Genomic DNA, 15373 nt, shown 5'->3' on the forward strand with positions numbered 1-15373 from the left:
TTGGCATGGTCACAGAATATACCAATTACAGTACCATTCTTGCTATCGTAAACTAAGGAGGTAAGAGGGGAAAGCCAAGATGCTGAATAATGTATTCAAGAATCAACATAAAACTTGCTAACATTCTGCCTTAGGTTTGCTTGGTCTACCAAACGTTGTTCACAATGTACAAAGTAGAAACTGTACTCACCTGCTGAGTGTATATATGTTTTTATTCTTTGGTCAAGCTGCCCCAATCCAATTTCATCTTCATCTTCCTCGCCGTATATACCATCGCTAGGTGTATTAGTTAATAAAGGCGAGTCCACTCTGGTGTCTGACTGTAAGGCTTTGTGTCCCCTGCCCTCACCACGATTTAACTGTCCAGGTGTTACGGAAACTGTCGTAGACGTTACTGTAGTCGGTTTGGTAGCTATTTTGAGTTCTGTAAGAAAAGGGTCAATGATATATTGTTTACAAGTAGCGAGTAGTCAAAAGACTTGTTAGTTAATTCAATGCAGACGTAGAACGTGTGTAGAAATAACGACATACAATTTCTACGCATACACCTCTTACCGTTAGAGCGTTTCTTGGTGATTGTTTAATAACTCTTTAAAAAGTAATGTGAATTTCGATAGGGTTCATCTATGTCCTAGTTTGGACAAAGATTCTCAAAACCTCTGACTCGTATAGCATTTACGGATGACAGGTTTTACAAAACTAAATTTCGATCGGGTCCGTCCTTAGGACAAGCCGAACAACCCAAATCGGATGGACCTACGGACAGGGGCGACAACAAGTGACTCCCAAATAAAATTTTGATACTCGAATCGGCTTACCGTATAATTCCATAGTGTCTGTTATTTTGCCTAAGGAGTTCGAAGCTACACACATATAAATGCCATAATCTCTTTCATCCAGTTGGACTATTCTTAAACTTAATGTTTTAGTGTACATTCCCTCTTCGAAGACCTCTATCCGGTACTTCCAACTATTGGAGAGTTCTCTGCCCCTGAACTGCCAAACACTGACAGCATGGGGGAAGGCCGTCACTACACATTCTAAAATAGTTTCTCTTCCTTTGCTTTGTCCGATTCGTTTCGTTGGTAGTCGTATTTCTGGCTGGACTATTAGTGAAAAAAAATGAAATTAATAGTTAACGGAAACATCAACTCCCGTATTATATAAATTTAAATGCATACCATTTTATATTTACCAAACCTACGCGCTATGTGATGGGATGCAATGGGTATCTCGTCGGCTGGGACAAAGGGGGATCCGGAAATTCCCTGGGATCCCAGAAAATGTTTGTATATCTTGTAGACTAGCATTTATATTTCGTTTGAGCCTATGTTATACCCAGCCGTAAAATTGCTGTCACATGTTATTTCATATTTACGTCCCTTATAATTAGTTGATAGTGCCGGAGAAATCATCGGTGGCATATTCATCACCCACAGTTTTGCTTCATACAAATAAGTCAGTTAAAGTGGTATCTTTCAAAATCACCTCGTTTATTTCTGTGTACTGAAACTATGTCGACGTTCAAATGAAACTATACCGATATAGATGGGTATCAGGTTCAAAATTCGATCTATAGTAAAAGCAGAGAATAAAAAGTAACAGAGAAAATTCTGCTTTAGTGGAGGTAACCTTGAACTTTATGCATTTAGCCTTAACAAGACCACCCAATTCTACTTCAATCAACAGAATTTTTACTTTTGACTTTCTTCTTTCGCTTTTCTACTTACAATTTTCTACTTACGATTTTCTTCCATAAATTTTCTCCAGTGGAATTTCATTTCACTCTAGATCGCATTTTGAACTTCATACCCCTCTATATACCAAATTATTTTTATTATTAGGTTAATGGAATGGAAACTGTGATACGTCGCCTTAATACAACTAACAATGTATCGAATAAGTAGTCAGATTTTAATTTTCATATAGATCCATTTAACCTGCAGCCTTATTTATCTTTTAATAACTATTTTCTAAAAATATCTTGTAAATGGATTTGGGACGTTCAATTTCACTAGTTTCTAGGGCTGTTTCTTAACACACGAACTGTTTTATAATGACAATATCATACGTACATTCTACATCTACTCGGATTTCTTTTTTGACTGCTGGGGGAACGTTATTATCAGCTAAACACTCATAAATACCACCACAATATCTGGTTACATTATGGATCACCAATTCTTCGCCTTTAAAACCTATCCCTGAAAACAACATCCTTAATGAGTAAGAAAGAAACATTATTCTATATAATGCATTATCACTTAGAATCGGGTTCATGTTTTACTTGCAAAATAACTTATGGCCTGTGCACACCAAAGATTTAAGTTTGTCGGCTATTTGTGCGCTACTGGCCGACAATCCATTGGGATGGATAAATGTTCAAATGGGAACTTTTTATAACGAAGATTGTTTGTATTGATGGAGGCCATTATGCATGGGGAAGCACTTAAAAAACACATGGCTATGTAACCATAATATTGGAATTTTCATGCACAATAATGTCTCATGTACCATCGGAAAGAAACGTCAGAGACTAAAAATCGGTCTAGGGTGCTCTGAGTGTTTTCCCTACAGATCGTCGCCGACAATATTATTCGTGTGCAGAGGTCTCAAGACAAAAATCCATATATTTCAGCTGAACATTATTTAGTTTTTAATTATAGTCACATGAACATTATATGGTGAATATGGTAATTGTTATGAAATTTAGTACAATAAACCATTCACTACAACGTGCCAATAAAATTATGCATTACTCATTTAAAGGGGGGGGGGGGTAGCGTTTGTTGATTTTCATCGGTTGGTAAATAAAACTAGATTTAATGTGATTTGTCAATAATTACTTCAGGCATCATTAAGTTAGATTATAAGCAAAATATAGTTATGTCAGGTAGATGCTACATCGTTGCCCTCATTATACTAAAAGTGGGCGGGACTTATCATTGGCCCGCAGGATATAAATACTAACGTATTAGGCGGATATTAAGAATGAAGCATAACACGACCTAACTCTACCCTTGGTCGATAGCTGTTAATTAATATGTAATCATGAATATGTAAACCGACTGTGGGGCCAATCTCTTCCTGTATTTTGAGAGAACCGATATAGCATAATTCCAGACTATATATACTCTTCAAAAAAGTAAGGGATATTCTGAAACAATACAAAACTGGGGAAATGCACTGCTGTTTTTATTAGAGGTAACCAGTGTATGTTAATAACAGGCCAATTGCCTACACATGAACAGTTAATATGGGCGGCTTATCTAACGGCCCCATTTCACTCGCAAAGAGATACATGTACACCGTCAAAAGTGAAAATGGACGTTTTTGATTTTGTCTTAATAATGAGTAATTGCTCCACCAATCCCAGACATTCAGCAATTCGATTTGGGGCAATCTGACCCACCCCTCTTGCAGTGTCACGGCCAATTCTTGCAGTGTTGTCGGTTGACGTTGACGTCGACGAACACGTCTCCCGATCAAATTAAACGTAACACACTAAAGCAAAGATACGCTAAACAGTAAATCTTATGCAGGAACCGATAGGAAAGCAAACATGGATAGATAAACCAGCACGCGGCGGTTTTCATCAACCCTTCCTTGAAGTGTCAAATTTGACAATGAACCCCTCCCACGTGTATGGCGCCATTGCGTGTCACATGTGCAGCTCAGTGGTTCTGTTGGGGCGATAAGTTCTTCATTGTGAACATACTCTCAAAGCATGTCAAGTGTCCATGACTATTTATCATATCCCAACCTGCATAGGTATTCGCATTTCAATATCCCCTACATTTTTTGAAGAATATATAAAGTTTTTGGACTGGACAAAATAGCCCTATATTTGTATACAGTGTCAAGGGTTATGAAGTTTCTCATATATCTTACGATTGTTTGAGAGGAAAAAGAATCTCCAATTTATATTTGAAATATGTAGAATGTATGTGCAATGAAAACAAAGTTCACATAATCCATTACTTGAACTTTTTGCTCGAAGATTCAGACAGTCCGTTCCATATAGATACTATTTTGTAAAGACCTACATACACGTTAGACTGGGATGATACAGACTAAGCCATCGCTGCGATTTTTGCAATTTTGTACCCAACTCATCAACCGTATAAATGTTTAGGGTCGTTTTCAAGGAGTATATCGAATGCTTATGAAAAATAGTTTGCTCAAAGTAGATCAATGTTAGATTTTCGATAACTAAGTGTTGTCTAAGGTTATCCTGAATTTGATAATATCCAAAATAGATCACAATTAGTTTCTTGGTGAGCGTGACAATACCCCTTTATTAAATTGGGCTGACTTTTTTGGATCAAGATTCAATCTGTTATATTGTATCTGAAACCGCTGCCTGAATTGTTTGCAGCGTGGTCTTACTATAAATGCATCTGCCTTTATTAATATTGGTAAAATTAAACTTAGTTTGTATTAAAATTAGAACATAGGTATAATAGGATAGCCTATGTCATTTTTATGTCTGTTTCTAAATTTAGTCATTTATGAACTATCTGCATGCCCATCGATCCTATTATGAAATACGTACATGCATAAATGGAATTATTTAAAGACAAGGCATAAATGGTCGAGAAAGTTTTATTTACGAATCTTGACCATGTAGTTTCTAAAAATTAATCAATTGACTTAAAAGGAATGACAATGATATACCTTCATTAGTTTGCGAGTCCTTTTATGTAATCTAATGTGTATTTCCCAAATAGATATGTTTTGGAACAAATTAAATACAAATTGAAGTCCATAAATATATTCCTAATAAACACTTTTCACACAAATCAAGACGGCGACCAATCAATGAGACATGATAATAAATCAAAGATGAGAAGTAAAGGATGGAATTGGTCCAAGTACAATAATTAGACGGTAACAACTTCCTTTGGTGTCGGCCATGTTTATTAAAACCTTTTATCAATTGAAAAGAATGGTTGTTGGTAAAATGACTTAATGTGATTACACAGACATTCAGACAGATTGAACGATTTGTTATTGTATTCGTCTGTCTTATTATGCCATGGTCCCCCTTTCAGTTCGGGCTTGTCTTGAACATGTTCACGAGACTCTCCGCTTCTCTACTGGATAAGTCTTGTCTGACCATCTAAAACAATCGGAACCATTTCTTAACCAACGTGTAGATTAATACGCTCAGATCTCTTCTATATATTGCTAGGAGTTTCTTTGTGCGGTGACCCGGTGTCTTCGTCAAACATCAAAGTCATCATTGCTAGAAATCATTTTAATGCTATAAACGTGATTTTAAATTCTTTGTTGCTATATATGAACATAGCAGCTACGTCGTTTGAAGCAGTTCACGGAAGGGGGTCACATATTTATTATTTTCTGAAAATGAGATGATTTACAAAACACTTAACCCATTAATTATCAGAAATAATTTGTTTGGCATTTAGTGTAATCGGAAAATAACTTAAGGGTTTGCTAAGTTCTTCAAAATTATCATGCAAACGCCATAACTTAAATAAATAAGTTGGGTGTTAATTTTAGCCTCTTGAGCTTTCGCAAGATTTATCATATTGATCAAGGTAACTCTGGCAGTAATTATCGAAAAATCAGTATGCTTCATCGTCTTGTGAACATAAACACGTTAGTTTCTATAGCGTCTACAAGCAATTGTTGATCACGGACCGATGGACGGACGGTATTGACGACAATATACGTCCACGTTTCAAAGTGAGCGTTACAAAATGTTGCCTACTAAGAACAAATTTTTTAGCCTCTGTGGGTGTTTTGGACAAAAATGTGTAGTTTTAAGATTAACTTGTTGGCCCCTTTGTCCGGTATAGGCACTTAATCTTGGATGCGACTATGCTGAATTCTATTTGGCAAATGACCAGTATAACTTTTATTAATATTTTTACAAAAGTTAAACACTAGATGACATTTCCGATGATTAATAAATCTGCGACATTGTTGGTTGTCCACAATACAGTTGTATGTATGGAAATGTTTGATGTTTGTTAAATGACTAGACTTTCTTTATTTTGAATATTTCTGGCAAGTTGTTAAATACTGCCTATTATTTCTTGTTAGTCAACCACGTGTGCATAGTAAGAGTGGAATCAGCCACAAAAGAAATGACTAATTCAGTGCTAGACACCTTGAGAATCACAAGTGGATGACACAAAAAAAACAAATTAGTTATACAGTGAGACTGACTTCTTTCGTCTCAATAAATAGATGACACTTATTAATTTCTTGCTCATTTATCATTTTAAAAGGCACTGAGCAATAACATTGCTCATCACTCTGTTTAACCTAAAAGGAAAATACTCATTTTCAAAATAGCGTCGAATCTGTTATACAGTTCAAATTGTTTAAAACCTTCTGGAATAAAATTGTAACGATAGTATGCCAGGCAATGAAACATGAGACCACAACTGCTAAGGCGCCTGAAAGCCCATATCCGTTGCCAATAAGGCAAAATATAAGCTCAAATTTAAGTGAGTGTATGAAAATTTAATTATATTAATCTGAAAAGAAATTTAATTCGGATGTAATCATGAAAAATGTTCGAGCTTCGTGCAACAAAAAAAAAACAAAAAAAAACCGGGTGAAATTTAACATTGATAAAAGGGACCGGGATAAAATAAAAATAAAAAGAAACAGTGTTGGGTTTAATACGAAAACGACTATCTTAAAGTCAAATGTATTTCAGTGCATAAATAAGAAATAAACCTGTCGATAATAAAGACGCGTGCGCAGCGACAACTTCCGCTTTTTTTGTTTTTGTTGGAGGCTGGGGGAGGCAGCAAGTTCTGACATCTCCAGGGTATTGCTTCATCAATTACCTTTTGGCACAGTTTTACTGGCCGCATCAACCAGTTGCGTTGATCAGGTCATTTAATGGAACAAATATTTAGAGACAAGCTATGTAAAAACTGAAATGAAATGGGGTTTAACGTCCTACTATTCTGTATCTACTGGGCTAATGAAGACGACCGTTTTAAACGAGTTAGGTAATAGATATAAACTGTTTTAGTGACCATTTGCAAACTGGTCATATTTGGGCTGAAATTGTATATTTTTGAGTTGTGTACTTTGAGAACCAATACAAACTGCCACTCCTCTTTCAAGTTTAAAAAGATATAAACTGTTTTAGTGACCATTTGCAAACTGGTCATATTTGGGCTGAAATTGTATATTTTTGAGTTGTGTACTTTGAGAAGCACTACAAACTGGCATTCCTCTTTCAAGTTTAAAAAGACAATGTATAATAATAGATATTTAATCATTCCAGTAATAATAGCAGCCATGTCTTCAATTTGGAGATTTTTACACTAAAAATCTGAATTTATGTCATTTTAAGTTTTTCATCATAATTCGGTTTTAAGAACATCATCTCGCCCAATATCCAAACTATTTTAAATTGCTAATTAAAATGAGACATATTGAAGCAGAGTTAATGAGGTAGTTAGTGGTTTCAAAATGAAATTAACTCTAAAAGAAACTTAATCATGAAGATTTAAAGATATCATTTTTCTATTTTGGTATCTATTGGCCTCTCGAATAGGCACGCTCGTTAATGTATCGTCCTGGCAATAAAAAAATTACGAAACAATAGTCGAAGAAATGAAATGTAATGTGGTTTATAACGTCCAACTTTTCAGAACTGACTGCGCTAAGAAGGACGGGTTTACGCTGTACAGTGTGCTATCAGAGACCTTTTTCCAGACACTTAGTCGAAGAAACCTCGAACCTTACTTCTTAGTTATTCTCTCATGGTCGATCTAGCACTATTGGTATTTTATATATGAGTGGACAAACTAATGGATGCAATCACCCCCCCCCCCCCGCCCCGCCCCACACACACACCTCCTCTTACTTATTTTCTCACGGCCATGTCAATCTAGCCCTATTAATACGATATATATGAGTGGACGAAATAATCGATCCAATCACCCTCCCCCTTTTGTTTATTACTTCACAAAATAATTGACGACTCAATCAATCAATCAACCATCACCACCTCAACAATCTACACTATGAACGAAACGCGTGGATTGGGTTGATGCCCAGTTGATATTATCCAATCAATCGAAGGTGGAAAAATGTCCCTAAATAACTAATTCAGGTGCATCCGCTGTATAGATTACGAAGTAGAAAAAAGCGTCATCAAATTAAATTAATGGTTCTAGGCAGTGCTTAATCTTTCTTTTAAAGAGATCCGCGCGTTATATAAGCTGTAAAAATTAATTAATAAAAACTACTAAACAGGTAAAATGTAAGTTAAAATGGGGTTAGTTTGTAATTATAAAATAAAGTGTGAGTGAACTTATGATTAGCCCAAAAGAAAAACGTTAAAATCAAAACGATTCAAACAAACATAAACAATTATTCGTTTCATTTAACAGAGCATTTCGAGCAAAAAACAAAAGTAAGAGTAATATGTAAATTAATTAATAAAACAAAGTCTCAATCGTCCCAGCCTAAGTCTCACTGATCAAATTTTACCTCGGTGACGTATTGCCGATGGAAACTGATGAGCCTGTTTCCCGAAAATGCAAGCTTAAAAATTTGTTTCGCAGTTCTGTCGATGTAGTTCCACGTGACTCGCGATGCCCCCGGAGTTTCCCTTTGACGCCGTGGAACCTGTTCCCGACGCCTCACAAGGATCATAAATTTCCATCTGTAGTACATCTCCGGGGCAAAATATGACCAGTGGGACCTAAGCGTAAATTGCCCCACCTTCTGCGACAACGAATATTGGTATCGATTAAGCAGTATCCACTTTCTATACAGTAGTAAATATAAAATGGAAATTTCAGTACGTTTTCACCTTGCGTTTGACGCACACAGAATGTATTGTCAACTTGTGGACGGCGACAATATTTCGTACAAAATTCATTGAGACAGAGAGACAATTACCATATACACAATGGACACTGCTTTATCCAGACCAATATTCCTTGCGGTCCAAGGGGAGATATGTTAGGCTGGAGGGATTGAGACTATAAACAAAGTAAACCAGAACACAATGCAACTTATGCCAATGGACGATTTCAAAACATGAAACTAAGGAGGAATAAGCTCGACATCTTACTAGATCTTATCAGACATGACTGTAACTCACGCTCTTTATCCTGGCCCTCACTGGATGGCTTCCGATACCAGGTGACAGTAGGGCGTGGTATTCCGGTCACGTTACAAATCAGTGACACGGATCGACCTTCTTTTGTGACTATATGACTCGGTGTGTATGTACCGATGATTCTTGGTGGAACTGAAATGTAAACCGTGCACAACATTGTTTTAATGGCATTTAGTAATTGAACACATTAAAATAAACACAAGAGTTCTATGGATAAGCAATTACTGTATTTAACCGGGGCTACGTTTCAACAATGATTCTATTGTAGTTCTCTGACAAGGACAGTTGTCTAGTCATTCGGATGGGATGAAAAACCGAGGTCCCGTGTACACATTGGCGTGCACGTAAAAGATCGCTTGGCAGTTGGAATTCGATATAAGAGTAGGCCGTAGCGCCGTTGCCCGGGCAAAATTTCCCTCAAAGCACACTGAATGGCGTATGCCCGTCTTCATTACTACATTAGCCCAGGTTAGGAGCAGCACAGTAGGACGTTAAACCCCATTTCATTTCATTGTAGTTTGCAAGCACAACGACAAAGAATCAGTGTTGAAATGTAGCTCCGATTAAATACAGTAATTGTTTATCCATAGAATTCTTGTGTTTATCTTAGTGTATAACATTATTAAAACTGGACTGAAAAATAACAATAATACAATTAACATGTATGTTGCGCATACTACTGTCATACAATGTTGTAATCTATCTTTTGCTTGTTTTGCTTTACAATTATTTTGACAGTCAAATGTTTTTGAGCATTTTGTGTATGCTAAATGCACGATTTGTGGTTTATAGTAATTTCATGGCACAATCATTTATGCGATGACATACGCTAGAAACCAGAATAAATTCTACAAAATTCTGGATTGAAACCACAGCCGAATTGAGTTCAACTCCGCATTGTCCAATCAAAAAGAAAGAAATGTACAAGATTTTTATTGTTCGGAATAAAATATTAGTCCGTGACAAGCCATGTGTGACCATGGACCTTATAATACATTATACTTATAACTTTCATCAAATGGAACGATCATATAGGTGCATAGAACTTATTGACCCTCAGCTGGATTTGAATGATATCGGCTTTTCAAATTATACACTTTGTTTTAAACACCTACGCACTAAAGACTAGCAATTCCAAAAGTATATTATTTAATCAGTCAGCGAATTTTAGATAACTTGTAAATACCATATATATAGTATTGATCTCGTGTGTGTAGACCCAGTTGAAAAGTTTATAACCACCAGTTTACTGACAGAGAAGAGACACGGAAGACAGACAAGCGGGGGGCGAAAAGATGCAGAAGAGAGACGAGCGGGGAGGAACAGAGACCGGCGAATGGGCTCATCCGAGTTCAGCCACTGCCGAAGCAAATGGGCAGAATAGTTGTCTTAATGTACCATGTTAATGTTTTCGTTTATATTCATGATGTAGTTTAGTTCCTGTTTGATATATATTTCCGTGTATGTATGTTCCTGTTCCCGATGTAAATAAATAATGTATTTACTAAACTGATTTCTGTTATCACTAAGATAGTGTTACACAGAACCCGAATTAACAGTTTCGAGAGACAAAGAAATCTGGTTGATTTAAATAGAGATTCGGGTTTTGAAGCTTACCAAGTTCATGCTAAATGAGTAGTTCTAGGATGAAACAGTGTATTACGTGTAATTTTGTTATGTAGTCAGGGAGGCTGGGAAAGGGATTAGATCACGTTACGTAATGTTGGGCGTTGTCTCTATGTGCAGGTTACAAAAACAAAATTGCTGATTGATTGATTAATCCATTTCATGCCGATTTTCCAAATTAAACAGATTATTAGATATTTTGATATCCCCACCGCCTACCGATTGCTCTCAAAATATAGGCCCATTCTGAAATGGAATCGAGCTTATCGTCTCGTCAACAATTTACTTGGGTTACTTTGAGACAAACATTTATCTTTAAGCGTAGGTGTGGAATGGGAAATCCAGCTACCTAGAAATAATTTACGTTACATATACCACGAATTTGTACACGAAACACAATTTCCAAGCATTTTCTGCCCAACAGTTTCCACCGCTGAGAAACATACTTGACAAAAGAATGCCAAAAGTTGAATTTTCGTTCCGTTTATTTTGGTAATTAAGATTAAACAACCGAACAATATAACGGAACGAAAGTCGGTGTAATTAAAGTTAGTCTGGCTACATATTTTTTAGCATAACTGTGCCGATTTATTGAATGATTAACTGGTACTGCTTCCTAATGAAGACAAATGCGTGCCGTTGTCATATAAGAAAACTAATCTGATATTCGCACGCAATTAAATTTATTTCCTTTAAATCATGTGGATGCGAGATTGGCGTGAAGTGACAGGTTGTTTTGTCTCGATCACCCCGGCTTATATTGTCTTTGCTTCAACTACAGGGAATATAGTCTGGACAAATTAGCACCAACTTTGCATTCAGTATCAAAAGTCATAACGAAATTCTAGTACTTCATACACAGTAGATGCTATTAGGTTCAGATTACATTCGTTCCCGGCAACGCGGATACGGCGTAGGCTGGAATGACGGATACTACAGGTTTTGAGGCCACATGCCAGGTGAAGACAATTCATTTTGTATTAGATTTCAAAGAAAAATGCAGTAACCCGGCTTTCTCTAAATCATTCTAATCAATAACGAACCGTCCGATGATCTATTCCGACTTTAACATATATTTTCTTCCATTAACTCTCAATTTGTAAATTGCAAAATAAGCAGAGACATTTGGACATGCTGTCATAAAATTGATCTGCTTGACAAAACTCATGTCATTTAACGTTCACCCAGCCCTGACACCTTATTTCTTTAAATGGTTTTTTAAATTAACGACATTGAGAGGTTTTCTACCGCCGACCAATAATCATTTTATGCGGCAAATTTTACGGCCTAATAACATCCCAGTCGTTCTGTAGCTACGTGTACGCTACTGGACAATAATCCTTCGCTATGGGCTATAACGGAGATTGTTTACCGGATGCCACCATGTTACGTTTTGTGTAAACAAGTGAGTCTAACCACGAAGTCGATTGGGTATCCATAGCACGTCATGGAATTCGCACGAGCAGCCACTGCTTCTCAGCGACATCTTCTTGTAAGGAATCGCAATAATTCCCCCCTGTTATGAAAACGACAATGAGAAATTGGCATGGTGTGTCCTAAGTATTTTCCAGATATACACATAGTAATATTTCACAAAGAGGGGAATGGGGATTTTTTTCCCAGTTAAACTCTTCTTTGAAATGACAATATACTCTTACCTATAACGTTTAATACAACCGTTTGTTCTTTCATTGGATTAGTATTAACTTGACAGGTATAAATCCCTTGATCTCCATATTTAACACCTTGTATCTGTAGATTCCACTGAGTAGGATAGGGTTGATGAATACTGATCCTATCATCGTCTATAATACGTTCTGTCTGATACGCTAACATGGTCGACCATTGATCCGTCCATGCAATCTACAATATCACATTTCAATACACGCTGAATAAACAAAGGTCGACAGGTAACAAAATGACATGAAAACGCACTACGTGCATAAATAGGTTATTGTAAATCTGATCACGTTGATAACACGTGATAATGATGTTTTCGCGATCATGTAACCATACTACAAATCATTTCTCCCTCACACAAAACGATAGTCACACAAAGATGGCGGGGGGGGGGGGGGGGTGAGGGGGGTAACCATTGACACGGACGATTATGGAAAGCTGAATATTGATTTGGTGCTGAATATCGATTTGGTTTGTTCCCCCCCCCCCCCCAATACAAAAATGCAGCTTCTATCGGGTTAACAATATTTTCGACAAAGGATAGTTAACTCCGGCAAGGACAATCGCGGAGTGCTTAAAACAGACCTCTCCCGATCGCACTTCTTCACATCGAATTTGACAAAAAAATATCCATATCAAATTTGGCTTGTTGTTAAAAGCTTAACGTTCGGGTCCCACTGAGATAATATTGCAGACAAAAGAAATATAACCCCTTTCTATTTAACACGGTTTTTGGCGAAGGCGCCAGGGGGGGGGGGGGGGCTCGGGGAGCTCTTTAAATAGATAGGGTTCGCCATCTCGTGACCAAAATTCTTCATGCCATATTTCAAACAATAAATCAGTTAAAAACTCTAGTCTGTAACGCATTAACAAAATTTTCGGAAAATCGACAGGCTTCGTCCGCTCACGAACCCAATGCTTCACGTCCGTTAGCTGTAGCATCTACCGTGGAATATGAGTGTATGCAACTTGAATTCGACAGAATGAGAATGTTAAAAATCACGATAATATGTTGTAAACATGGGCTACAACACGTAGCTTTTAAAAAGCTATGGTCACTACAACTCCTACAACCTAGAACTCGCCATTGCATTAATTCAATGGGGCATTAGTACCAGACCCGTTACCAGAAGGTTTGGATGCCATCTCATTACTTTCTAGGGACTAAGACTGGATCAATTAGTGACCGAACAAGGTCTGGACGGCAAAGCATCGTTCAAGGCCGATATATTATCCGACATCATCAGCAGGATCGCTGACGGACTGCGAGCATCCCGCACTGCCACCACTCTGAGGTTCGTCAGTGCTGACACTTTTCGGTACCGACGGCCTTCTGTTGGACTGATAAAGGCCTGCACACATTTCAGGATGAGCACACGCGACAAAACAACGTAAGAACTTGATCACGCGGCCAAACGTTTTACCCCCGAGTTTACCTTCTAATCAATAGACTATTCCACAAGATTCGGGCTTCTCATTTTGCAAATTTTAATGCTAAGTAATTGAACGAACCTTTTGGTGACTAAGATGTGATATTGAGCAGGGCAAAACAGCAGTTGAACCTTCTATAACTGTTACATTTACAATAGGTTCTTCAGAACTTGGTTCTATAGCTGAAATAAATAATATAACCGTTAAAGTCATGTGTACAATTTTAAGTATAGCATACAAATTATTTACTCGGTGGAATACACAGTATGGTAGATCAGCCAGTATTCGTATTTCGTAGTTGATAATTCCAACATGAATGTGTGCATGATATCATATGAAATTAAAATATTTAATTGGTGTAGTATTTATATTAATAATGGGATGTGCTCGATGCAAGTCATTTACGATTAACAACCAATTTCTGCCCTATTCTAACACTAGCATACAAAGCATTTAACATAATATGCCATAATCATCGGGAATCGTTGAAATGTGATAGGCTTCTTCGACTCACGACCTTAAACACTATATAAATATAAAGTCAATCGGACAGTAACTTCAAAAGATTTTTCAAAGTGATCAAGGGCCCTAACTATGGCGGTAATTATCGGAAATCATCGAAAATCAATAGAATTCTTCGTCTAGAGCGTCCACAAGCAACTAAGGACGCCGGACCGACAGACCAACGGACGGGGACAAGACCATATACGACCACATTTCAATGTGGGCATATAAAAATTAAGATATTAAGATAGGTTCCCAGGCAACGTTACACACGCCCGCGACAGCTAAATAAGCCGTGCAGTCGACAATACTTAATCTTTTGTAGCATTTACAAGACACTAATATCAACTTCATACACTTTTAATTTGGACCGAGATCAAAGTGGGGTGCCAAACAATGAGAAGATATTGGATAGTGCTGGATAATACATGCCTATTCTTAGTCTAACACCTCATACCACCCTCTCAATTGGACAATTATATAGCTGAATCTTTGTTGAAAATTTACAGCCCCCTATTATCTGGTGGAGCAGAACTTTAAAGGAGCTAAATCACTAATATTTGGGACATAGAAATTGACACAAATGGGTCGCAACGCATATAGTAATGTAATATAAATGTATATAAACTGATTTACATTCAATCGTTTCTGTTTTTACTGTAATTTCTAATCAGTTATGTTCGGCGAAATGCCCCATAGTTTCAATTAAATGACAATCTTTAGCGTCTGGTTTTTCCAGTCTACACCGATGATATTTATTGTGCATGCTCTCCACTTAAGAATATAGAGTCACCATTTGACATGACTTGTGGAATATGTCTAGCCTGGTTTTTTTAGTCCCTTGTTCCAAATGGCGATGAAACGCATTATGGTACACGATTCGTGTACCAATGGTAAAATGTTTATTTTGTTTTGAATATTGGATATCAGAAGCCCATCTTGTCCCTGTAAGATCACAAGACCAATGTTGATTTGAATTGACAAATAATTCGTGTTTTCAAT

At 37.0% G+C, this 15373-nt stretch overlaps 1 protein-coding gene across 4 annotated transcripts in view; it reads right to left on the reverse strand.

Annotated features, from left to right (window-relative positions):
• Nucleotides 1-15373, reverse strand: part of LOC126828953 (opioid-binding protein/cell adhesion molecule homolog) — a 97903-nt gene that overhangs the window by 3487 nt on the left and 79043 nt on the right. For 2 of the 4 annotated variants that reach the window (XR_008789351.1, XM_050558981.1), the window contains exons 2-7: nucleotides 13949-14049; nucleotides 12415-12619; nucleotides 9083-9262; nucleotides 2076-2204; nucleotides 819-1106; nucleotides 191-424 (exon numbers count right to left, since the gene is read on the reverse strand). Coding sequence is in view for 3 of the 4 variants with exons in the window: in XM_050558981.1 (XP_050414938.1) it covers nucleotides 191-424; nucleotides 819-1106; nucleotides 2076-2204; nucleotides 9083-9262; nucleotides 12415-12619; nucleotides 13949-14049 (1137 nt within the window). In the remaining variant the exon portion in view is untranslated. The remainder of the gene's footprint in view (nucleotides 1-190; nucleotides 425-818; nucleotides 1107-2075; nucleotides 2205-9082; nucleotides 9263-12414; nucleotides 12620-13948; nucleotides 14050-15373) is intronic. The other 2 variants (XM_050558982.2, XM_056103464.1) reach the window with 2 other exon arrangements.

This window comes from Patella vulgata, chromosome 1 (genome assembly GCF_932274485.2).
Source record: "Patella vulgata chromosome 1, xgPatVulg1.2, whole genome shotgun sequence".
Lineage (NCBI taxonomy): Eukaryota > Metazoa > Mollusca > Gastropoda > Patellidae > Patella > Patella vulgata.